We start from the raw sequence: 27,366 nt of genomic DNA on the forward strand, positions 1-27,366 counted from the left end.
AAATTGATAAACTGGACCACAATGATCTTGAAAACTTTTTCTCTAGAAAAGTCCCTTTTAAGAGGATGAAAAGACAAGATAGAGACTTGGAAGAAATATTTGAAATAGAAATATCTGACAAATAATTTGTATCTAGAATAAAGAACTTTCCAACTCAAAAGTTAAACCAACAAACACGCAAACAAAAGCAATCCAATTAGAAATAGACAAATGGCATGAACAAACATTTCACTGAAGGAAATATACTGTTTACAAATAGATTAAAAGATGTTTATTAGCTGTTAGGGAAATGCAAATTATAATCACAATGGGATATCATTACATTGATATCAGAATATCTAAATTAAAAAAAAAACACACACACAAAAATTGGGGCAAGAATGCAGAGAGACTAGATCATTTATATATTGCTGTTGAAATTGCAAAATGATACAGCTACTCCAAAAAAACCTATGACATTTACTTGCAAAGCCAAACATATGCTTACCATGTGACTCAGCAATTGCACACTTTGGCATTTATCCCAAAGAGAGGACAATTTATGTTCATACAAAGCCTGTTAAAAAAAATGCTCATAGAATCTTTAGTCATAATAACTCAAAACTACAAAGGACAACCTAGATGTATTTCAACGAATAAAAGGTTCAACAAACCATGGTATATTCATGCCCTGGAATATTACTCAGCAATCAAAAGGAACAGAGTATTGATAGACTCAACAACTTAGATGGATCTTGAGGGAATGTGCTGAGTGAAAAAAAGTCCATTTCCAAAGGTTTCATGTTGTATTATCCTTTTTACACAGTATTCTTGAAATAACAAAATTACAGAGATCGAAAATAGATTAGTGTTTGCCAATGGCTGCAGAGGGAGGCTATGGTAATAAAAGTGCTGTTCTATGCTGGCGATAGAGCTATTCTGTATCTTGACTGGTGCTCATCATATATATAAAATTGCATAGAACCAAACATACCCACACACACATACACAAATGAATACATGTAAAATTGAAACCTGAATGACTTTGAGTGTATAAATATCAGTTTCTTTTTGTGGTATGTATTATGGAAGATACTGCATGTATTTGAGAGAAACTGGATGAAGTATATAAAGGATTTTCTTTCTGTATTATTTCTTACAACTGCATGTGAATCTGCAAATACCTTAAAATCATATATATCTATAATATATAATATTGAAATAAGAATGAGAGCTGTTCTGTTCATGGTAATAATAAACTATATGTAATTAGGACTAAATCTAATAAGAAAAGTAAAGGATCTATATGAAAAATAGAAGATGCTATATTATAAATGTACATAAAATGTGAGTGGTATAAGTAGTTCTGAGTGAAAAGTTTTAATACTATAAAATGGTTAAAGTTTTCCAATTTACTGTGCATATTTATTGCAGTTTTAATAAGATTATCCATTCGGTATGTTGAAATACGAATTTAAAGATCATATAAAGGAAAATATGCTTGAGAATTATTGATAATATAATTGAAATATTATTTGAAAATAAGATTATTTGGTATGGTGCACTTGCCTTGTAAGGTATTTCTTATATTAACATCTGTATCTGTATCTGCATTGTAGAAGATGTAATAAAGTGTGTGTAAACATCTGTATCATTAAAGATACAGTAGACAAAATATGTAGAATTTACCTAGGTACAAAAAGAAATCTTTGTAAGAAAAATACACACACACACACACATCTAGGTTTATTTTTTCTTTTTTTAAGATTTTTAAGATTTTATTTATTTGAGAGAGAGAGCTGGGGAGGAGCAGAGGAAGAGAAAGAGGGAGAAGCTCAGGCAAACTCTGTGCTAAGCTTGGAGCCCAATGCAGGGCTCAGTCTCACAACCCTGAGATTATGACCTGAGCCAAAATCAAGAGTCGGATGCTTACCTGACTGAGCCACCCAGGTGCCCTGGTTTAGACAAATGTATAATGACTTGTATCCACCATTATAGATCATACAGCGTAGTTTTACTGCTCTAGAAATTCTCTGTGCTCCACCTGTTTTTCCTTCCTCACCCTGCCCCACAACCCCTGGCAAGACACTGATATTTTTAGTTTCTCCATAGTTTGCCTTTTTCAGAATATTACATAGTTGGAATCATATAGTGTATAGTCTTTTCAAATTGTCTTCTTTTACCTAGTTATAAGCATTTGAGTTTCCTTCATATGTTTTCATAGTTGATGGCTCATTTTTTATCACTACATAATATTCTGTCATCTAGATATATCACAGTTTGTTTATTGATTCACCTCCTGAGGGACATCTTGGTTCCTTCCAAGTTTTGGCAATTATGAATAAAGCTGCTATAAAAGTTCATACCCAGAGTTTTGTGTGGACATAGGTTTTCAACTCATTTGGGTAAATACCACAAAGCACAGATGCTGGAGTGTATATTTAGTTTTGTGAGAGACCACTTAACTGTCTTCCAAAGTGGCTTTAGCACTTTGCATTCCCTCTAGCAATGGATGAGAGTTGGTCATTTTATTTATAACTGAGGCCTTCTCTGATGCCTTTTGCAAGATATTCCCTTCCTTTCTTTGTACTTATACAATACTCTGTATCCTCATGCTGACATTTAGCATAATTTTTCTTGCTTTGCAAGTGTGAATCCCTCAGGACAGATCCTAGATATGTCTCCAGTAACTTACAATACTTCATTTAAAGTTTTGGAAAATTAAAGGTCCAGTATTTGCTGAATGAATAAAGAAAGTTCCAATTTTGATGTGTCAGACTATCAAATGGACCGTTTTGTTTTGAAAATCCATATATGATCACAATGTCCTATGCTAGCCTTGGGATCGTACAATTCTCACTATCAACATTAGTAATATTTTATTCAGTTGTTTCTTAGCAATTATTTTGTTCGTTAAATATGGGTTGATTCATGTGAGAGGAAATTGCATTTGAAGTTATTGATTCTTTACCCCAGCTTTTCAGCTGGAAGAAACAAAGCTCTTACTGCAATGAGTGCTGAACCTTTAAAAAACAATATCTAATGAGGTTAGTATATATCTTTGACATTTTATTTTCAACCAGAGTGAAGGTCACAGCTGAAAGGTAACAAAAATGATTTTATTCAGTAAATAAAAAATGCTACTGAAAAGAAATGAAATACTGCTAACTTTCTATAGCCTCTTGTATCAAAAACATGTTTGTTATGCCTAATTTTGGTAATTCAACTATATTATCCTTCCATTTCTTAGATTCTTGAACTAAAAAGAGGAGTGTAACTAGTTTTTATGTCAGAGACTTATATAAATGTGTGCTCTTCATTAATATACTGGAATTGTTTGAATTTTTGTATTTAACTTCTAAATCTATTTAGTATTTGTTTGGTGGTAATTATTTGGTGGAACTTGTTATTCATTCTGTGTATTTGGTGAACTTCCTTCTGAGTTGGGAAGTTTTCTTTATCATTTATATCAGGACCCTCAACTCTCTCATCTTTGGTGTTTACAACAAAAATACAAATTTAGCATTAGGAGAATATGTCAAAGTCATTTTGGAAAGTAATGGGCTAGATTATGGTTAAACCCTGAAAAATGTGTGGACACAATGCAGAACAGGAACTCTTAACTATTTTTATATTACATATCACTACATAACAAGGATTGATCTATTAAATTTGTGCTAGATGAAGACAATTATAATACTTAAAATAACTTAATATATTAAAAAGTTTCATGAAACAAAAAGCTTCAAATGCCAAAGACCATACGAGGATAACTACTTTATATTGTCCTCTAGTTAACATATCTTTGTAACAAAATACTCCAAATTTTATAATTCATTAGTTTTAAAAACTAACTTGAGGTAAGTGTCTAATCTAAGATTTATTTTATTTTAGATGAACTCACAAATTCATCAGAAACTAGATTGTCTTTAGAAGACCTCTTCAGGAGAGACTTTGTGCTTCATGACCCAGAAGCTCGGTGGATCAATGGTATGTGCACGCATTTGTATGTGCTATATTTATTTTGAGTTCCATGTCATTAAAATTAAAGTAAATAATGGTATTTTAGTATTTTAATGAACATTATGCTTCAATGACTACATATACCAATATACTACTTAATCAGAAATTAATAACTTGGCTTTTATGCAAGAAATCCAATTCCTAAGATAGGTCATCAATCACATTATTCTCCAAGTATTAGACTGACTGTTCTATCTCTGCTGTTCTTCACAGTCACTAGTTCTGTGGCTTTAAGCATGTGTTAAATCTTTTTCACTTCTCTGGATAATTCTTCTTGGTGTAGAAGTCTAGATTTGGGGAGCATTTATAGGTAAGTGCTACAAATTTGGCAGTCACATTAGTTTTCTTTTCTCTCTTTGTGGCTTTTCTTTTTAAGCTTAAGTGCTACAAACTAGGAAGAATCTTTGCAAAGTTGAAATACTTGGATATGGCATGGAAATATACTGCACTTTGTCCTCTTCCAGAAAAAACACTGCCTCAGTTTCCCTTAGGTTATTTCTGATTTTATTATTATCAAAAGCTTTTAAAAAGCATCTAGATTAAAAAAGAAACAACCAAAAAATAAAAACCACTGAATGCTCCATGGACTTTGGTTTGTCTTAATGAAAGGTAATAGGAGAAGTTACTGGATAATCTAATCATAAGAAATGTAAACTTCCTTGTTAAAAAGGAAGTCATGTTTCCATTCCTTGACTATTCCAATTTGCCTGACCATACTAATCACTGTTGTTAGATAGTTATTAATCTTTGCCCTTCACTTTATTTAGACATAATAACTTTGCTTGTTTGCAAGGCATAGAGTAGATTATTTGTATGACAGATAAAAGGAGCTTTGCCTTTTTATCTAATAAAGACCATCTCACATACAGTCCATTCTTTCTTCTCTAATATCCTAATTAAGTGCATTTATGCCTGCAAATTAAATGATAATTTGTGGAAGCTATAAAAAGAATGTAACTTAGTTTGTGAGGGCAGAGGCCAAATCATAGTTGTTTACCTAGCACTGATACAGTTCCTGGAGATCAGCAGGCACTCAAGATTTGAATAAATGAATGAATGTATTTAATTGAAGTCCAGTGTTATTTTTAGATAAACTCAAGTTTCAGTTAAAATTGGTTGGAAGATGAGTGTATATCATGGTGATGATATTATAGATACAGAAAACAAGATAGCATTTTATTAATTTCTTTGTGAATTTTTATTTTGAATTGTTCATAAATTTAGGACTTGCCATACTCTTGCCTTGCACTATAATTACTTTAGATGTACCCTATGTTTAGTTCAGATGAGCACTATGACTAAGGAAGGCTAATAAAGAGGTATGTCAATACCGACATTGCATGGATCTCTCACAAATCTTTCCCCTGCTTTTAACTTTAAAATCATCTTTGTATTTGCTAGCATTCCTATTTTCTATTAAAAGAGGTGACATAAAAATTGTGGGGAAAAAATCGGGAGTCATTACATTTGAACTGCTCAGGAGCATTCTGTTTTATTTACCATGATTTTGTTCAAACTATAGAAATTTGTGTAGTCTTTGACTTTGGAAAGCAAGAAAAAAAACGGATTTCATCTCCCTTCTCAGGCGAGCTTTGGGCTATTTAATGAGGCATTTACTCCTCTGTATGACTGATAGTTTGATATTGAAATGCCAAAAGCCTGGACAGATACTTAATGGTGAACTGCTTGCTAAATTAAACCACATTTCAATATCTAGGACACACATTCCACTTTAACCCTTTACAGGATACCAAAATAATATATTTACAATTAATCCTTTTCATCACTTTTTCCATCATTTCTTTTCCAATCATTGGTAAACCTGATCTTGAGAAAATATCCTCGGACAAAGCTGCAGTGTTATTATTACACTCTAAGTAAAACCTAAGATCTAAGATATTTATAAAATAATTTGACATAAAAATAATCTTTTAAACAAGGTTAAACACAATTTAATCTTTCAGACATATGCAGTCTTTACAAATACCACTGAAGAAGCTGACTCACCGTCAGTAGATTTTGTGCACTGGGTTGCTTTTCAAGTAGAGGAGTAGATTTGTGCTCATTCATTTCTCTTATCCAACTCAGATCTCCTTTCTGGCAATCGCTAGATACTTGGCCTATTTACATATTCCTCACATAGCCAGAAAATACAGTGGGAACTATATGGATAAAATGTGTAACCTTGGCCTTATTATCACAGATTATATCTAAGGGTGAAATGTCATCTTTTTCTTTATGAGATGTCTCAGTAGGTCATCTTAGTATATATATAAGTGGCTTGAAGGAGTCAAAGCTGAGCTCATTTGGAAGCTTCATTTAATTCTTGGAGGTCGCCTACAAACACTTAATGCATTACTGGTCAAGGAGAAGGAGGGAGTCGACATGGCCCTGGCAAGTCTAGGATGTAATGCAGTAATGTCGTTCATTATGCTGTTTCTCAACTAATATATCTGTGAATGTCATTGCAGCCTTGAATGGGTGCTCATGTTCATGGTTAGCTTAACAACTGCCTTCCCCCAAATCTGCTCATATCCTTGAAATCTCCATTTTTATAGCATCTTCTTCCTAGTTATGTCACCTTGAAACCTAGAAATCCATCTTCGCTAACATTATTCATCTCCCCACATACATTTGATGATCAATCAATCATCAAAGAATATTAATTGAGAGCCTTCTGTGTTAGGTTGTGTGCTAGATGCTTTCTACCAATATTTCATGAATAGCATGTAAAGTTAAAATTATTAACCCCAGAAAACTGAGACTTCAGCGAAAAAAATGTATTCAAAAACACAGCTGGTAAGAGATGGACCCTGCTTTACCCACTATGTTTAAGTGTAAAACTTACCCTATTTCTTTGTTCAACTCTGAAATGCTATTCCCAGTCTCTAATACATGTGCCAGCTACTTTAATAATCTCATTGTTGTAGATTTCATTGCTATTAATCCTTTCATCTTTAGTATTGCAGGAATGTCCTCTCCCTAGGTATATCCATGGAATCTTAACTTATGTGGTCACTAAAAGAAAGATATATAAGCATATTTATTGGCATGTTCATGATGGAAGAAGTGAACAAAGAGGTCTTCAAAACAGTGTTTATGGCATGTGATATCACATTATCTGTATTGCATACCAGTGAATGTGTCCAGATGGCTGGATTTTGGCCTGCATTGTTTTTTTTTCTTTAGCCATTACATTTTTTTTTCTAAATTTTAATAAAGGGTATGTTTATGTGATTTGTATAACTAATTAAGAAAAATAGTGCCCTCCCCCTTTTTTTAGTCACATGGGTCTCCAACCAATCCCTCCATCAGTTTCCTGTTGAATCCAACTTTATGAGGCCCAGCTGAAAACTGTTAATGCACTTCTCAAAAAACATCAGAGGAACCCTTTTGCCAGCTGAATAAATTTCACTCTTCCCTTTGTAGCAAGCCTCTCAGAATTAAGCTCAGCCTCTTTCCAATTAGTCGGCTTTACACTGTATTTTAGGCACATTGAACTTCTTGATGTTCTTCGTAAGCTCAGAAGCTTCCTTGATTCTGTGCCTTTGCCCACACACTTTTCTCCCTCTAGAATCCCTTCCCCAGTAGGAAAGCCCAGATTTTATCCTGCTTGAAACCTGATGCCCAGGTGCAAAGCCAGTGACTATACTGCCGGCTGTGAGGAGCATTATCTTACTCTAAACGCTAAGGTTGAACTCTCACATACAGAAATTTATACCTCGATTATAATTATAACATACCTACTCTCCTCTAAGACAGTGCTTCTGAAACTATTGTGAAAGATCACTATTTTTAAATTTAATTCATTTGTTTTTACATGTGACCCTTGAACAGCACAGGGTTAGGGGCGCCAACCACCCTGCACAGTTGAAAATTCGTATATAACTTCTGACTCCCCAGAAACTTACCTACTAATAGCCTCCTGTTGACTGGAAGCCTTTCTGATAACATAAACAGTTGATTGATATATATTTTATGTATTATACCTGTTATATACTGTATTCTTCTAAAATGATTTAGAATTTAAGAACCACAATAAGCAAGCAAAGGGAAAAATTAAGAGAGAGAGAGACACACACAAGACAAGAAATGGACTCTTAACTATAGAGAACAAACTGATGGTTACCAGAGGGGAGGGCATTAGGGGATGGGTTAAACAGGTGATGGGGATTAAGGACTGCACTTATGATGAGTGCAGGGTGATGTATGGAACTGTTGAATTACTATACTGTGCACCTGAAAATAATATTACAGTGTATGTTACCAATCTGGAATTAGAAACTTACATCAAAAAATTAAAAATAAAAAATGGGAATGGGGAAAATAGAGAAAAGAAAATGTTCTTAAGAAAATCAAAAGGAGGGGCGCCTGGGTGGCTCAGTCGGTTGGGCGGCTGCCTTCGGCTCAGGTCATGATCCCAGGGTCCTGGGATCGAGCCCCGCATCGGGCTCCCTGCTCAGCAGAGAGCTTGCTTCTCCCTTTCCCTCTGCCTGCCGCTCTGCCTACTTGTGCTCTCTATCTCTCTGTCAAATAAATAAATTAAAAAAAAAAAAGAAAATCAGAAGGAAGAGAAATACACTTACTGTACTATAGTGTATAAAAAATCTGCATATAAATGGGCCCACATAATTCAGATCCAGGTTGTTCAGTGTTCTTTCCATTTTGGCATGAATCAATACTTTTGAAAAATACAATAAAAGTAAATAACTGAAAAAAAAGATAACTAGATATTCAAATACAACCCCAAATTTCATCTTATTGCAATCAAGAGTTCTAAAATTATATTTCAAAAATATAATAAGTACAAACATAATATTGGGATTAAAGAAGGAATTTCAACTCTTGCTTTTTTGGGAGAGTGTATACAGGTAATTAATAGAAAGTATTACTATTACACCTCTTTTTGTTATTCCTAAATCAGAATTAACAAGTATTAAGAGAGTTAGTAATAATTCGCACGAAATGCCCGTTCTCATATTTTGAAGAGGCATTGCCATATCACTATTTAAAGTTTTAATGTAATAAATGAACTTGTTTCCTTCTTGTGAAGTCAAATAATCTAGGTTAGACTGATGACAGCACTGCTCACCGAGGACAAACTTTATCTCGATTATTTCTATTTTTTGTTTTAATAATATAGTAGAAGAGAAATCAATCTCCAAAATGAGGATGATAATAATGGAAAACAAAAAGACTTTAAAGCAATTTTGATAATCTCAGGATATTCATTTTGAGCTTTTACCCATAATGAATCAAGAGATAACTTGATAACTTCAACTCTTTACCACTAGCCAGGTTCAAAATTTATCCTGTAGAGTATAGATCATTTAAATTATCTTTTGATAAAAAAGTAGATTTTGAACTTTAAATACATCTGGGTTATAAGAGACAAACTAATGTTAAGCTGTTGCATCATGTAATGAGTTTCTATTGTGTAGAGCTAGTCTGTCACTCGCTCACCCACTCATTCAACTGCTCAGTGAGCTTAGTCCACTTATGCATTTGGACTTGCAACGATGTGAAATTGCTACCAGAGTTTCTAAATGTGTACTCTCAATTAAACTTGTCCCATTGTGAACCAGTGACCAATACTTTGCCAGCTGGTGTAGTTTGCCAACATCAGCTTGGAGAGACAGAAAGCCCTGAGGAGTGGAACCTGCGTCACATTCATGTTTGAGTCACCCCAGCAATTAGCACCCTGCCTAAACTCATCTCCTACTCAATAAGTAGTTTAGTTAGCATAATGGGATAAACCACTCTATTTTCCTTGATATATGCGTGTGGACGGCTTGATCCACAAACAGTAGAGAATTCATTTCAGTTCCTTTTCTCGTGATATGCATAGATTTTTCTCTGATCTATATGAGCCTGTCCTTCCCAGTGTCCATCTAGCATGTAAGCTGTTGCACATTTTTTTTTTTTTTTTTTGAAAAATAGCTAGTTGGGATGAGCGATGATGTCTGAGGCTCTGGATTTAATCATGACTTTACTGGACTTAATGTTGGGGCCAGTTCAACTCATCTCCCAAGGTGATATCCAAAACCAGATATGTAAACCTGTTATATTTTAAATGATGTGTGGCAAAATGACATATGGATATAGGAAAGTCACTAAAATGAGACAAACCAGGGTCTCTCAGCAATTTTTTAAAGCCTACTGATGTTTGTATTTTGTTTTACTTTGTTTTCATTTAAACTGGGGTAATAGTTCCTATACGTAGAAGCATAGCGAAAATTAAATAAGCAAAATAAGTAAAAAGCAAAGATAACAAAGGTAAAGGCAAAATGAAAAAGGTAAGAAAATAAGTAAGTAAAAAAGGAAGGTCTGAAGCCTTATAGATCTTCAAATGGTCAGGATCCTGATAACCACTTTTAGAGATGCTGTAGACACCTGATATACCTTTGTAAAAGCCCCTGATATTTCTTTTAAATGCCCCCTCTCATCCCGATGAACAGTATCTGGGATATTGAATAGAAAGTGAAAAGCCATTGTTGTATTCTTCATGAAAAATAAAGCAAATTATGGAAATAATATCAGTAATATTTACAATAATAGAGAACTCATAATTGGGGGATTTAAACAAATGATTCTTGTTTGTTATTTTTTGTTTGGCACTATTTTATCATGCTAGAATTTTTGTCTATCCGTTCACTGTGTTGCAGAAGCTTTTGGATATTTTTGTGCATAGGGAGCTAGTTACAACACTGACAGCATTCTCACTCCCAGTCTTCCCCATCAGAATTTTAACTCTTTTGTCTTATTTTTTATTTTCTTTAAAAAAAAAAAACAAAAAACATTATAACCATCAATCAAGGTGATAATGAAAAATGGTAGAATTGAACTCATGACCATAAGGTTTGGGGGATATTTTTATTACAATATAATATATAAGGACAAAATATCATATAGTACACATGCAAAAGTAGGTATATGGTTAGATTTATCTTCATCTAGTTTTCCATCTATTTAATGGAATATTATACAGCTATTAAAACTAATCTTGTAAAAGAAAAACTAATGACATTAGAACAGCTCAGAATAAAATGTTAAGTGAAAATCATTGGATATAGGGTTACAGTCATATAGAATTATATGCATAGTACATTCACAGTTAAATTACATGCAGGTACATATATGTAAATGCAAAGAACATGATATCAGAATTAAATATGCTGACATAATAAGTAACTTTCTGATGGAGTGATTATGAGTTACTGTTTTTAATTTTTTCTCCTTTTTTGTCTGTATTTTCCAAATATGCAACAAGTATGTTGTTCCTTCTGTCACATGTAAAGAATTACTAAAATTCTTATTAAAATGTAAATACTTTCAGCTCACTAAATATTTATTTTGTCACTGTTTAGGGTACTTATTTATTATTTAATAATGAGTTAGAGGGCGTCTGGGTGGCTCGGGGTTAAGCATCTGACTCTTGGTTTCCACTCAGGTCATGATCGCTGTCGTGGGATCAAGTCCTGCTACAGATTCTCCTTCTCCCTCTTGCTCATGCTCTCTCTCTCTCTCTTTCTCTCTCTCTGAAATAAATAAAATATTTAAAAAATTAAGAAAACAAGTTAGAGATGTGACCTAAAATGATGAGTGCCTAGGATGTCTGACAGGGGCTGGGGAGTATGGAGGCCTTAAAGACGTGAAGGAGGACACTAGGAATACTGTCTCATCTATGGTAGACCTGAAAAGAGCCCCCCACCCACCCTGCAACACTGGGATGAAAGACAGACTATGCTTCTTTTGCTCCAAGACCAACGTGAGATAGAGATACAGAGAGAAGCATAGGGTTGTTACTGAGCCTGGGAGAAGGGGAATGTTCTCAGAGCAGGGCTGGACTCTTTTTTATTTTTAATTTTTTATTTGATTATAGTTGACATGCAATGTTACATTAGTTTCAGGTGTACAACATGGTGATTTGACAAGTCTATACGTTATGCTGTACTCACACAAGTGTAGCTACCATTTGTCACCGTACAATGCTATTGCAATATCAGTGACATGTTCGTAATGCTGTGCCTTTTCTTCCTGTGACTTACTCTTCCTGTTACTGGAAGCTTGCATCTCCCACTCCCCTTCACCCATTTTCCCCACACGCCCCTCCCTTCTGGCAATCATCAGTTCTCTGTACTCACAGGTCTGATTCTGCTTTTTGTTTGTTGGCTTATTCATTTGTCTTGGGGTTTTTTTAGATTCCACATATGATTTCAGACAAGCAGAATCTGACCTGGACTATCTTAAGGGATTCAGATCCTTATAATAGCAAGCAGTTTTATTCCCTATTTCCCAAGAGACTGGGACAGAATATTCCCTGTATTTTACTAATATTCTTTTTTCTCTCGGTAATAAAAACAAAGAAAGGGCTATTAAAATTATGCCATCTCTAGTTCCTGATTCATAGCTCAGACAATTGAAAAATTAGGTTAAAATATAATTAATTGTTATTCTTTTAGAGTAACGTATGTCAAAATATATTACTATCAAGAGTAGGTCATTTCCTGCCAAAATTAAAGAAGTACGTAGAAAAGTATACCATTAAAACATATTTTCTTGTCTCTGAATTACCGAAAATATGTTCTTTATCATTATATGATTTATATGTCATATCGTGCTTTTAACTAGTTTAAATTACCCTACATTAAAGCACTTGAAGTCAAAAATAAAATCAAAATATTTGCAATAAAAAGTCATACTATGGCAACCTTATATACTAACTACAAGTATTCAAATGTTTGTTTGAAATTTAAATCCAAATAGTTTTTTTAAGGAAACATTTTTAAGATTCCAGCTTGTCTTAAAGTGACATAATTTATACTAAACACTGAGAGAGAATAGGGATAAGGATTTAACCATAGAATCCAGTGTTAACATTTCAAGGAAAAAAATTTCAGGAAGACAGTATTTCTATGTTTTAGAAATACAGTGATTACTTTAGAGAATTTAAAGGGAATTGGGAATAGAAACCATACTTTACATTAAGAGAACTATATTTGGATTCAGAAAAAGAAGGAAAAGTCTAAGTGGGATGAAACAGTTATGTTCAAAATTCATCAACAAGCATTACTGAGTTTTAGGTATATGCCCTACACAGGTTTTTGTCTATTTCAAGTGGGATCTGTGGAAATTTGAAAGGTTTGTGATAAAATAAATAGTAGTTCTCATAGTCATAGGGCATTTCACACAATTGTGGTTAGTCTTGGTTTGTAGGCCTGGAGACTGAGTTTGTTAACACAAAGGTAGACTAATGGACACTTTGATGTTGACATCTATCTTTCCACTAATTTGCCCATCTGTGCTTTTATACATTAAAGACCTATTCATGGAGCATAGCCAACAATTCTTGTAGATACAAGGGCATAAAAATGAATAAATATGCTCCTTTTGCCCTAGGAAATTATGAATATTAAGGTTCTTTTCCCATTGTGTATAGTATCTTTTCTGATAACTAGGGTTTAAAGAAGTGAAATTAGTCATCAAAGGCTGTTCTTGGGCAGAAAGTAGAGATAGTGAGATTTATGAGAAATACTCAGTACAAACTCTGATGAGGTTTAATTAACTTTTCTTCCCCAGAATCTGAAACACATCTCCCTGTCCCACACTTCTCTCTCAGGTATGATGGAGGATACACACTAGCATATTTTGGTTTTGGGACTATGTTTTGTTCCCTTTGCTTCCACTTTATTTGATATAGTCTTCACTTATATGTGTTAGTAGTTATACTAATACATACATGTACCACTGACAAGATTGCCAGAAATAAAATATAATTAAGGTACCTAGAGGATTTTGAAACAATACAAAAATTCAGTGATAAATTGCTGGATTATTGTTTTAAAAAACATGCAAAATGGAAGTAAGAGATTAGTTTGACTTAAGAGTAACTGGAATAGTCTTTCTGGAAGAGATGAAGTTCAGTGTCATGTAGAGAACAGATGAGCATAGGAGAAGAGAGAGGACATCACTGGGAGAACAAGGCTGTATTGTGACAGTCTCATAGAAATTAGCATAATATGTAGGATTAATGAAGAGTAGTGCCGGTGTGTGTGTGTGTGTGTGTGTGTGTGTGTGTGTGTGTGTGTGTGGTGTGTTTAAAATTAATGGGGAAAGAAGTTGATCACTTCAGTATTGGCATATACTTAAAATGTTAATATTATCTTTTATTTTATTATGTTATGTTAATCACCATATGTTACATCATTAGTTTTTGATGTAGTGTTCCATGATTCATTGTTTGCATATAACACCCAGTGCTCCATTCAGTACGTGCCCTCCTTAATACCCATCACCAGGCTAACCCATCACCCACCCACCCCCCTCCCCTCTAGAACCCTCAGTTTGTTTCTCAGAGTCCATAGTCTCTCATGGTTCGTCTCCCCCTCCTATTTCCCCCCCTTCATTTTTCCTGTCCTACTATCTTCTTCTTTTTTTTAACATATAATGTATTATTTGTTTCAGAGGTACAGGTCTGTGATTCAACAGTCTTACACAATTCACAGCGCTCACCACAGCACATACCCTCCCCAATGTCCATCACCCAGCCACCCATGCCTCCACCCCCCACCACTCCAGCAACCCTCAGTTTGTTTCCTGAGATTAAAAATTCCTCATATTAGTGAGATCATATGATACATGTCTTTCTCTGATTAACTTATTTTGCTTAGCATAATACCCTCCAGTTCCATCCACGTCGTTGCAAATGGCAAGATTTCATTCCTTTTGATGGCTGCATAATATTCCATTGTATATATATACCACCTCTTCTTTATCCATTCATCTGTCAATGGACATCTTGGCTCTTTCCATAGTTTGGCTATTGTGGACATTGCTGCTATAAACATCGGTGTGCACGTACCCCTTCGGATCCCTACATTTGTATCTTTGGGGTAAATACCCAGTAGTGCAATTGCTGGGTCATGGGGTAGCTCTATTTTCAACTTCCATACTGTTTTCCAGAGTGGCTGCACCAGCTTGCATTCCCACCAACAGTGTAGAAGGGTTCCCCTTTCTATGCGTCCCCGCCAACATCTGTCGTTTCCTGACTTGTGAATTTTAGCCATTCTGACTGGTGTGAGGTGGTGTCTCATTGAGGTTTTGATTTGGATTTCCCTGATGCCGAGCAATGTTGAGCACTTTTTCATGTGTCTGTTGGCCATTTGGATGTCTTCTTTGGAAAAATGTCTGTTCATGTCTTCTGCCCATTTTTTGATTGGATTCTTTGTTCTTTGGGTGTTGAATTTGGTAAGTTCTTTATAGATTTTGGATACTAGCCCTTTATCTGATATGTCATTTGCAAATATCTTCTCCCATTCTGTCGGTTGTCTTTTGGTTTTGTTGACTGTTTCTTTTGCTGTGCAAAAGCTTTTTATCTTGATGAAGTCCCAATAGTTCATTTTTGCCCTTGCTTCCCTTGACTTTGGCGATGTTCCTAGGAAGAAGATGCTGTGACTGAGGTCAAAGAGGTTGCTGCCTGTGTTCTCCTTTAGGATTTTGAGGGACTCCTGTCTCACATTGAGGTCTTTCAACCATTTGGAGTCTATTTTTGTGTGTGGTGTAAGGAAATGGTCCAGTTTCATTCTTCTGCATGTGGCTGTCCAATTTTCCCAACACCATTTGTTGAAGAGACTGTCTTTTTTCCATTGGACATTCTTTCCTGCTTTGTCAAAGATTATTTGACCATAGAGTTGAGGTCCATTTCTGGGCTCTCTATTCTGTTCCATTGATCTATGTGTCTGTTTTTGTGCCAGTACCATACTGTCTTAATGATGACAGCTTTGTAATAGAGCTTGAAGTCCGGAATTGTGATGCCACCAGCTTTGCTTTTCTTTTTCAACATTCCTCTGGCTATTTGGGGTCTTTTCTGGTTCCATACAAATTTTAGGATTATTTGTTCCATTTCTTTGAAAAAAGTGGATGGTATTTTGATGGGGATTGCACTGAATGTGTAGATTGCTCTTGGTAGCATTGACATCTTCACAATATTTGTTCTTCTAATCCATGAGCATGGGACATTTTTCCATTTCTTTCTGTCTTCCTCAATTTCTTTCATGAGTATTTTATAGTTTTCTGAGTACAGATTCTTTGCCTCTTTGGTTAGATTTATTCCTAGGTGTCATATGGTTTTGGGTGCAATTGTAAATGGAATCAACTCCTTAATTTCTTTCTTCTGTCTTGTTGTTGGTGTATAGAAATGAAACTGATTTCTGTGCATTGATTTTATATCCTGCCACTTTACTGAATTCCTGTATGAGTTCTAGCAGTTTTGGGGTGGAGTCTTTTGGGTTTTCCACATAAAGTATCATATCATCTGCAAAGAGTGAGAGTTTGACCTCTTCTTTGCTGATTCGGATGACTTTTATTTCTTTTTGTTGTCTGATTGCTTGGCTAGGACTTCTAATACTATGGTGAATAGCAGTGGTGATAGTGGACATCCCTGCTGTGTTCCTGACCTTAGGGGGAAAGATCTCAGTTTTTCCCCATTGAGAATAATATTAGCTGTGGGTTTCTCATAGATGGCTTTTATGATATTGAGGTATGTACCCTCTATCCCTATACTCTGAAGAGTTTTGATCAAGAAAGGATGCTGTACTTTGTCAAATGCTTCTTCTGCATCTATCGGGAGGATCATATGGTTCTTGTTCTTTCTTTTATTAATGTATCATGTTGATTGATTTGCGGATGTTGAACCAACCTTGCAGCCCAGGGATAAATCCCACTTGGTCGTGGTGAATAATCCTTTTAATGTACTGCTGGATCCTATTGGCTAGTATTTTGGTGAGAATTTTTGCATCCATGTTCATCAAGGATATTGGTCTGTAATTCTCCTTTTTGATGGGGTCTTTGTCTGGTTTTGGGATCAAGGTAATGGTGGTCTCATAAAACGAGTTTGGAAGTTTTCCTTCCATTTCTATTTTTTGGAACAGTTTCAGAAGGATAGGTATTAATTCTTCTTTAAATGTTTGGTAGAATTCCCCTGGGAAGCCATCTGGCCCTGGGCTTTTGTTTTTTGATGACTGCTTCAATTTCCTTAGTGGTTATAGGTCTGTTCATGTTTTTTATTTCTTCCTGGTTCAGTTTCGGTAGTTGATACATCTCTAGGAATGCATCCATTTCTTTCAGATTATCTAATTTGCTGGAATAGAGTTGCTCATAATATGTTCTTATAATTGTTTGTATTCATTTGGTGTTGGTTGTGATCTCTCCTCTTTCATTCATGATTTTGTTGATTTGGGTCATTTCTCTTTTCTTTTTTGTAAGTCTGGGCAGGGGTTTCTCAATCTTATTAATTTTTTCAAAGAACCAGCTCCTAGTTTCATTGATCTGTTCTACTGTTTTTTGGTTTCTATTTCATTGATTTCTGCTCTGATCTTTATTATTTCTCTTCTCCTGCTGGATTTAGGCTTTACTTGCTGTTCTTTCTCCAACTCCTTTAGGTGTAAGGTTAGGTTGTGTATTTGAGACCTTTCTTGTTTCTTGAGAAAGGCTTGTATTGGTATATACTTTCTTCTTAGGACCACCTTTGCTGCATCCCAAAGATTTTGAACAGTTGTGTTTTCATTTTCATTGGTTTCCATGAATTTTTTTAATTCTTCTTTAATTTCTTTGTTGAGCCATTCATTCTTTAGTAGGATGCTCTTTAGCCTCCATGTATTTGAGTTCTTTCTGACCTTCCTCTTGTGATTGAGTTCCAGTTTCAAAGCATTGTGGTCTGAAAATATGCAGGGAATGATCCCAGTCTTTTGGTACTGGTTGAGACCTGATTTGTGACCTAGGATGTGATCTATTCTGGAGAATGTTCCATGGACACTAGAGAAGAATGTGTATTCTGTTGCTTTGGGATGGAATGTTCTGAATAGATCTGTGAAGTCCATTTGGTCCAGTGTGTCATTTAAAGTCTTTATTTCCTTGTTGATCTTTTGCTTAGATGATCTGTCCATTTCAGTGAGGGGGGTGTTAAAGTCCCCCACTGTTATTGTATTGTTGTTGATGTGTTTCTTTGCTTTTGTTATTAATTGCCTTATATAATTTGCTGCTCCCATGTTAGGGGCATAGATATTTACAATTGTTAGATCTTCTTGTTGGATAGACCCTTTAAGTAGGATATAGTGTCCTTCATCATCTCTTCTTATAGTCTTTTGTTTAAAATCTAATTTGTCTGATATAAGGGTTACCACCCCAGCTTTCTTTTGGTGTCCATTAGCATGGTAAATGGTTTTCCACCCCCTCACTTTCAATCTGGGGTTGTCTTTGGGTCTAAAATGACTGTCTTGCAGACCGCACATCAATGCATCTTGTTTTTTTATCCAGTCTGATACCCTGTGTCTTTTGATTGGGGCATTTAGGTCAGTTATATTCAGGATAACTATTGAAAGATATCAATTTAGTTCCATTGTATTGCCTGTAAGGTGACTGTTACTGTATACTGTCTGTGTTCCTTTCTGGTCTATGTTACTTTTAGGCTCTCTCTTTGCTTAGAGGACCCCTTTCAATATTTCTTGTAGGGCTGGTTTCGTGTTTGCAAATTCCTTTAGTTTTTGTTTGTCCTGGAAGCTTTTTATCTCTCCTTCTATTTTCAATGGCAGCCTAGCTGGATATAGTATTCTTGGCTGCATATTTTTCTCATTTAGTGCTCTGAATATATCCTGCCAGTCCTTTCTGGCCTGCCAGGTCTCTGTGGATAGGTCTGTTGCCAATCTAATGTTTCTGCCATTGTAGGTTACAGATCTCTTCTCCCGAGCTGCTTTCAGGATTTTCTCTTTGTCTCTGAGACTCATAAGTTTTACTATTAGATGTCGGGGTGTTGACCTATTTTTATTTATTTTGAGAGGGGTTCTCTGCCTCCTGGATTTTGATGGCTGTTTCCTTCCCCAAATTAGGGAAGTTCTCTGCTATAATTTGCTCCAATATACCTTCTGCCCATCTCTCTCTTTCTTCTTCTTCTGGGATCCCAATTATTGTAATGTTGTTTCATCTTATGGTATCACCTATCTCTCGAATTCTGCCCTTGTGATCCAATAATTGTTTTTTGTCTCTTTTTCTCAGCTTCTTTATTTTCCATCATTTGATCTTCTATATCACTAATTCTCTCTTTTGCCTCATTTATCTTAGCAGTTAGAGCCTCCTTTTTTGATTGCACCTTATTAATAGCCTTTTTGATTTCGACTTGGTTATAGTTCTTTTATTTCTCCAGAAAGGGTTTCTCTAATATCTTTTATGCTTTTTTCAAGCCCAGCTAGTATCTTTATAATCATCATTCTGAACTCTAGTTCCAACATGTTACTAATGTCCCTATTGATTAGGTCCCTGGCCGTCGGTACTGCTTCTTGTTCTTTTTTTTGAGATGATTTTTTTCCATCTTGTCATTTTGTCCAGAGGAGATTAGATGAATGAGAGAAAAAATACTAACAGGGTAACAACGACCCCAGAAAAAATATATACTAAATAAATCAGAAGAGACCTGAAACCGTGGGAAAAGAAAGGGAAAGAAAGAAAAAAGAAAAGAAAAAAAGAGAAGAAAAGGAAAAAGATTAAAAAAAAAAAGAATACAATCATATATGATCAGCGTGGTGAATAGATCAGTGCCACACACTAGATTTTGGTTGTATTTTGGTCTGTTAGAAGAAACTGCCTCACAAAATTTTAAAGAAAGAAAAGCTTATATATGTACAAAAATAAGGGTAAATATGATGAAAGGATGGAATATGACTGTAAAGATGAAAATGATAGAAGATTTTATAAAAGGAATTGAGAAGATAAGAAGTTGGTTGAAAAAAGAAAGAAGAAAAATTAAAAAAAAAAGGGGAGAGAATGTCATCAGGCAGGAGACTAGAACCAAGCCATACACCAGAGATTTAGGGTATATTTTGGTCTGTTAGAAGAAACTGTATCCCAAAATTTTAAAGAGAGAACAACTTAAATATATATATACCAAAAATAAGGTTAACTACAGTGGAGGGATAGAATATGACTCTAAAAATGAAAAATAAAAAAGATTTTTTTACAAAGTGATTGATAAGATGTTGGATGAAAAAGGGAAAAAGAAAAATTCAAAAAAAAAAAAAAGAAAAAGAAAGTTAAAAAAAATGAACTTTGAGAGTCTAAAGAATCATGGTAAAAAAAGTCATGAATTCTATGTGTAGTATTCCCCTAGCGCTGGAGTTCTGCCATTCTCATTGATCAGTAAACATGGTCTTGGCTGGCTGTTCTTGCTGATCTTCTGGGGGATGGCCTGTTGCCGTGTTCCCAAATGTCTTTGCCAGAGGTGGAATTGCCCCGCCCTTGCTGGTCTGGGCTAAGTAATCTGCTCAGGTTTGCTCTCCGGAGCTTTTGTACCTTGCAAGCTTTCCGCACAGCTTTGGAGGCCAAGAGTGAAAATGGCGGCCTCCCAGTCTCCACCCCAGAGGAGCCGAGAACTCAGGACCCCACTCTTCAGTGAGCCCCCAGAGAAAAGCAGTCAATCACTCCCATCTCCCCGGTCTCCGGCTGCACTCCATGCTCACCCTCCCTGTGACCGAGCGTTTCTATCTCTGGCACACGACCCCATGTGGAGTCTCTAAACCCCTCAGATCCCTGCGATGTGCTCCCGTGCAGCTCCTCCCGGGGGAGGAAGGGGAGTCTCCCCGGATCTGCCGCTTGTTGGGTCCCTGCTGGAGGAGCAGTGGCCCGACTGTGCGGCGGATCACGGTTTATGGCAACCCCGAGCTAAGAGCCCGCTCCTCAGCTCCGTCTCTGCAGCCGGCTTCCCTGCTCCAATACCTGGGAGCTTTGCCACACTCAGGCACCCCCGGTCTTTCTGTGACGCCGAGGGTCCTGAGACCACACTGTCCCAGCGAGTGTTCCACCCCCTGCTTAGCCACTGGAGCGACGTCCTTCAGCGGAGCAGACTTCTATAAGTTCCGATTTTGTGCTCCGCTGCTCTATCACTTGCCAGAAGCGGCCTACGAAGGCTTCCTCCCCCACCCGCCGCCATCTATCTTCCCGAATATCGCCTCAGATTCACTTCTTCACATGTCCTGCCTTCTAGAATGTGGTCGCTTTTCTGTTCAGAGTTGTTGCTATTCTTTTCTTAGATCTCCTGTTGAGTTTGTAGGTGTTCAGAATGGTTTGATCCGTGTCTAGCTGAATTCCTGGGACCAGACGAAATTTAGGTCTCCTACTCCTCCGCCATGTTGCTCCTCCCCCTAAAATGTTAATATTATCATTTTACTGTATTTGTTATACTTCAGTTGCCTTTAGTAGATTTAATATTTTATTAGATCATCATTTTGAAACAGAAGAATTTGAAGCTGCCCTGATGATTATTAGCTTTTGTTTTCCTTAGAATTAAAATAGGAGATGTTGGTAACAGGAAGTTTACCTAACAAGTTTATAGTATATCAGAATTTACATTTACTTTTCTACTTTTCTAGGATATTTTCACCTGTAATTTATTTGCATTTCTTTGAAAAACCTTTGGCAGTCAGAGTGGGCATTAATTTTGTGTCATAGATGAGTAAATTTAGGCACGAAGAGGTTTTCTTCACTTCTTTGCAATTCAAATTCAGTAATGAGCTCTGGCTGGAATCCAGTCTTCATATTCAACATTGGGCCGGGTACATTGGAGTAGAAAAAATGTCTCGTGAATTTTTTGTGTTGTCATTAAATTAACATTTAATAATGGTTATAAACTTAAAAAAAAAACCCACATCGACAGCTTAAGGAAAAGTGAATTAAAGGAAAGACCTAATAATAAGTGAGGATTTCCTTTGACTCATATCTGACTGGATTTGATTAGAATTCTTAGGTGATTTTGGGAAAATGTAATCATTTTGTATCCTTGATTATATCTGAAAAAAAGTCTTGCCACAAACCATAGTAACAACTTACATGTACATGTACCTTTCATTTTTATTTATTTTTATATGTTAAGCTTTTAATTCATGTTGCTTTCCTTGAGCCACATTTTCTCCTTTTGTGTGTGTGTATGTGTGTGAGTGCACATGTGCATTTCTTTCTAAGGCTAATTTTACTTAATCAGCTTGGTCATGTAGTCAGTTTGGATGGGCCACTGAGATCTTTAGATAGCGCACAATCAACTATTCCATTATTTTGTGTTGTATAAACAGTGTTAACATGTAGGCACATTTCAGAAAGTCTTTAGTAACAAGAATTGCTAGAGATAATATTGTTTATCATGAAATTACTAATATTCTGTATGGCAAGTCATTTCAAGTGTAAGCCTTGAGTCAACTGAAATATTTCATCCAAACAGTGGTTTAGTTTCATGTATGTTCATGTGTTATGTTTACACATAACAGTAGATTTATCAGATCTAATTCTTTTTTTTTTTAAATTTGTTTGTTATGTTAATCCCCATACATTACATCATTAGTTTTAGATGTAGTGTTCCATGATTCATTGTTTGTGCATAACACCCAGTGCTCCATGCAGAACGTGCCCTCTTTAATACCCATCACCAGTTTATCCTCCCACCCCCCTCCCCTCTAGAACCCTCAGTTTGTTTTTCAGAGTCCATCGTCTCTCATGGTTCGTCTACCCCTCCGATTTCCCCCCCTTCATTCTTCCCCTCCTGCTATCTTCTTCTTTTTTTTTTTTTCTTAACATATATTGCATTATTTGTTTCATAGGTACAGATCTATCAGATCTAATTCTATTTCTTTTCTGTTTTTGCCTGTTATTGTGTTTTTGATGAAAATTAAATGTTATTTTTATATAATAGTGTATGGATGCCAAAATGAGGTTATAATATCTGCCTTCATCAATTTATTGTTAATGATAATAATAATAAAAGTTGTGCTTTTAGGAGGAGGCTTCTAATAGTAGCCAGGAGTCATGACTTGCATTTATAATTAATTACATCTAATTTATATTTCCCTAAATAGAAATATGCTCATTTTACAAATAAAGAAATTGAGGTTTACAGCAAATAGGTGAATTCTGCAAGTTCACACAGCTATTCAACATAGTACTACAAGTCCTAGCTGCAGCAATCAGACCAAAAAAAGAAAAAAAAGCCATCCAAACTGGTAAGGAAGAAGAAAAATTTTCAGTATTTGCAGATTACATGATACTATACATAGAAAACCCTAAAGATCAAGTCTTTAAAAGATTACGGAATCAGAATTTAAGTTCTCATGTTCTGTTAAATTCAGGTAATGATGAGCATAGTAACTATTAACAAATACAAGTTTAAGAAATAGATTATTAAGAGAAAGAGAATAAAAAGAAAATTTTTAGATGTAAGATTAAGTATATGCTATATAGTTAATGTAGGAAAAAGTGAACTTTCTCTGATCAGTTTATGTAAGAACTCTGAAATTATATGCACACACAACTGAAATTTAAAACAACATGGAATATAAAACAGAATATTAAATATAAAACAGAATAAAACATAATATTAAACAGAATATGCACACACAACTGAAATTTAAAACAACATGGAATATAAAACAGAATATTACAGAATATTACTCCTGGGATTCAGGAGTCCTGGCTCGATAGTTGAATATTCATCGTGGGCAAACTTCATCATCTTGCTGGAACTCCGATTCTTCATCTGCATGATAGGATGGTTTGACTGAATAACACAAGAGATCTCTCCACTTTGCTCATTTTGGAATTATCCAAATATGGGTGCTTTAGTGCAATAGACACGAAGGCAAAGGACAGTATGGCTAGTGCATATTTCTAAACTGCATGTCCCCTGGCTTGGGAGGAAGTTTTATTATTATTTAACACTATTAGGGTTAGTATTTTACAGTTCTCTATTATCATTTTCAAAACTTGATTTTACTCTTTCTCAGCTTCTAATGGACTTGCTCAATGACATGAGTTAAGCTGATAATCAAATTTATGCTGTTTTATGTAAGATGCCAACATTTTTTTTAAACATCCTAATGACTTCATGCCCTTAATGCACTACACTTCTACTTATGATTTAAAAGATGAGTTTTGCTTTGTTTAAAATGAGAATTGAGAGTTTGGGGCAGTGAGGAAAGTCTGAGAATGAGATATTCTGGTTATGTCATCTTTTATACAACTTTTATAGTGCAACTTTTTGTATTACACATCAATACCATAAGCATCATTGGATATGAAAGGCTATCCTGTAGGTAAGAGATCAGTTTTATTCTGTGGACTTGAGTTAAATAAACAGAAGTCAGCAGGGACGGATGTCTGCTCAACTGTGGTAGATTTAATCTGGCAAGTGCAGTTTTCCAACTTTTGGTTAGGGTGAGCTAGAAAATAGTGAGTTCTCCATCCTGGATAATACTATAGAAAGATTGGGTAATCATATGATAAGAATACCATACTAGAATTCATATAATTGATACGAGGTTATAAAGATGACGTCTAAAGCCAACTTTAGTCCTAAGATTTTGCCATTTTATCTCCAAATCAACCTGAAGGTATGGTTTAAACCACGGTTTTAAGTCTTTGGTTTAGGTAATCATTTGGTTCTTTGGTCTACAGTAATTCTTGTGGAATGGTGTTGACTTTCATAGAAATTTCTCTGCTTCTCATTTCCATACAAGAAACCTCTGGGATATGACATGAAACCCTTTTCTCTTTGGTTTGACTGGCCATATGGAGTTGCTGAAAAATAATGTAAAAGCTGATCTCATTTTGCACTTTCAGTTGATAATACCTCAGTATACTCCTTTGTGCTATCAAAACCTATGCCGGTTTTAATGAGCTTGAGCATTCATTGCTGGGGCTATGTACCCAAGCCATTAACTTGTCACTGCCATGTGCTTGCAAATGGCATCTGAAAACAGGTAGCCTGCAACTACCTGGTCTCTGATGATTTTCAATTTGTAAGTGAAAAAAATACAGATATTAATTAGTTGTATATGTGTATGTTTCCTTCTTTCCCAGGAGTGTGAATGTTAACTTGGTTTTCTGCCATTACCTGTTTTGCTAATTATTTAAAGTGTTTTCTGTCACTCACACACATGATAAAATATACTTATTTTAAATATTGAACTCCTCAGATTTTATTTTGTACCAAGAATCTATCATAGTCAAATCATTAAAGATATTCAGAGAAGTGAGTAAGGCTTCCTGGAGCATAAGGGCTCCATAATCTTCCCAGGCTCATGATTAAGTGACTTTGGTGCTATGAGCCATCAGATGTGTTGCTCTCTAAGGGCCTTACCAGCCATCAAGGTGGTAAAGCAGCCTGTCTGTATGTCAAACAGGTGTATGACAAGGGAAGGGTTAGGCATCCAGAAATCAGAGCTTTACTTCGGCCTCTGGTCAACATGGTAGGCAAATCATTTGACTTCTTGAAGTCACTGTGTTTTCACCCATACAACAGAGAGGATAATCCCTCTAATATCTTACTTCTAAAGCCATTGTGAGCATTACAAGGGATATACGTTCTCCAAAAAATTTAAACCACTTAATTTTTTTTTTTCTTTTTTCTTATTGAATGAGAATTGATTTTCACTTCACCAGACTGTATGACCTTGGGCAAGTCCGTCAATATTTCTAGGCATTGCTTTTGTCAAATCACAGCAACAATAACAGCTAGTTATTTACTGGGTGTTGAGTATGTGCCCGACACTGTGCTAACTGCTTTTAATGATACGATCTTATATATTCGTCACAACAACCCTATGATTTTTCTTTTTTATGATCTCTAGTTTACAGCTGAGAAAGCAGAACTCAGTTTAGTAACATTCCCAAGCCCACACAGCAGAGCTGGAGGCAGATGCTTTAGGTCATTAAATAAGGAGGGATTAAGAGTACAAAGTTTCAGTCATGCAAGAAGAATAAATTCTGGGGATCTGATACACAGCAATGTGACTATAGTTAACAATACTGTCTTGGTATACTTAAAATTTGCTAAGAGGGTAGACCTAAAGTGTTTTCACCACAGAAAGAAAGGAAAAAAGAAAAGAAAAGAGAAAAGAAGAGAAGGAAAGGAAAGGAAAGGAAAGGAAGGAGAAAAAAGAGAAAAGAAAAAGGAAAGGAAGGTAGGTCACTATGTGGAAGAAAGAAAGAAAATTTTTAAAAAAATACTTAAAAATTAGAAGCACCTATAGAATTTTCATGTTCAGAAGTTGCTTTTTATTTTCTTTTTTTAAGACTGGGTTTCTGTTATTGATTCATTTTTTTTTTCTCCTTGATTTTTCTAACTTCTCAACACAAGGCAATTAGTCCTAGAATGCCAAAACTGGAAGAGTTAAGTAGGCTCCAAACCCAGCGTGAAGCCCAGTGCAGAGCTTGAACTCATGACCCTGAGATCAAGACCTGAGCTGACAAGAGTCGGACCCTTAACCGACTGAGCTACCCAGGCATCCCTAAAACTGGAAGAGTTTTTTTTTTTGTTTTTTTTTTTAAACTGGAAGAGTTTTTAAGAGTGATCTTCCTCAGTTTACCATGAGGTATTTGAGAGTAGGTACCATGTTAGGTTTATTTTAATCCTCTAAATGCCTTTTAGGTGTTTAATATATTTTATTTATTTTTATTTTTATTATAGATAGATAGATTTTTTTTTTTTTTTTTGAGCTGAACTGAAGCCATATCCATTAACTGCCACCCTCCTCAGTCAACATCTCAAACCCTGTTTTAGAGTTAGAGGAAGTCAATCCTAGGATGCCTGTGGTTTTTCTCAAGGTCACAAGACACAGACAGCTATATTTAAAATCAACCTAGTGATTCTTAGTTTTGTTATTAATCAGTATTAATATATTTCTGGCTTTTCTGACCTCCTATAATGAAAGTTTCTGATTATAGATTTATTGATTTCATGCACTCTAAAGGTCAGTTTTAAAGGAAGAGGACATAGACAGTAATTGTTAGTCAGTGCCTGGGATTTTGCTGAGAAGTGACACATTGATAATAGAATGATCTGGTTTCTTTCCCCAGAGAGACCTATAATGCTTAAGATGACTCTTCACTCTCTTTTTTATCTATAATTTTGTCACTTATTGCTTTCATCTCTTGACTAACTTCCTAATTCTGAGAGCTTCCCAAGTTTACTTTCTACATTTCTTGTTTCCTTCCTTTTTTTCTTTTTTCTTTTCTTTTTTTTTTTAGGCATCAATTCTATTTAGTACTTCCAATGCTGCTAATGAAATTTTGGTTCCTTGATGATCTTAACTGTATTCCTTCTTCTTTATATCATTCTAAGTATTTTTTGAATCTCGATTTTATTCCTTACAGTTTTATGCTATGATTATATACAAAGCACATTGCCATATATCCCTTTTAGTTACTAAACAAATTTTTAAACTATTTTTATTGATTTGGGGAAAAATATCTGGTCTTGTACTAATAAATCAACATCAGTCACTGCCTTTCCCTCTGATTCCTCAAGATGATGTTTTATAGTTTTCATTTATAAAC

At 35.3% G+C, this 27,366-nt stretch overlaps 1 protein-coding gene across 9 annotated transcripts in view; it reads left to right on the forward strand.

The window, feature by feature from the left end:
• DPP10 (dipeptidyl peptidase like 10) overlaps window positions 1-27,366 on the forward strand; it is a 1,381,541-nt gene that overhangs the window by 908,344 nt on the left and 445,831 nt on the right. For all 9 annotated transcript variants that reach the window (XM_032399013.1, XM_032398270.1, XM_032397511.1 and 6 more), the window contains one exon: window positions 3,874-3,969. In XM_032399013.1, the coding sequence (XP_032254904.1) occupies window positions 3,874-3,969 (96 nt within the window). The remainder of the gene's footprint in view (window positions 1-3,873; window positions 3,970-27,366) is intronic.

The sequence above is a fragment of the Phoca vitulina genome, unplaced genomic scaffold (assembly GCF_004348235.1).
Source record: "Phoca vitulina isolate PV1807 unplaced genomic scaffold, GSC_HSeal_1.0 scaffold1, whole genome shotgun sequence".
Lineage (NCBI taxonomy): Eukaryota > Metazoa > Chordata > Mammalia > Carnivora > Phocidae > Phoca > Phoca vitulina.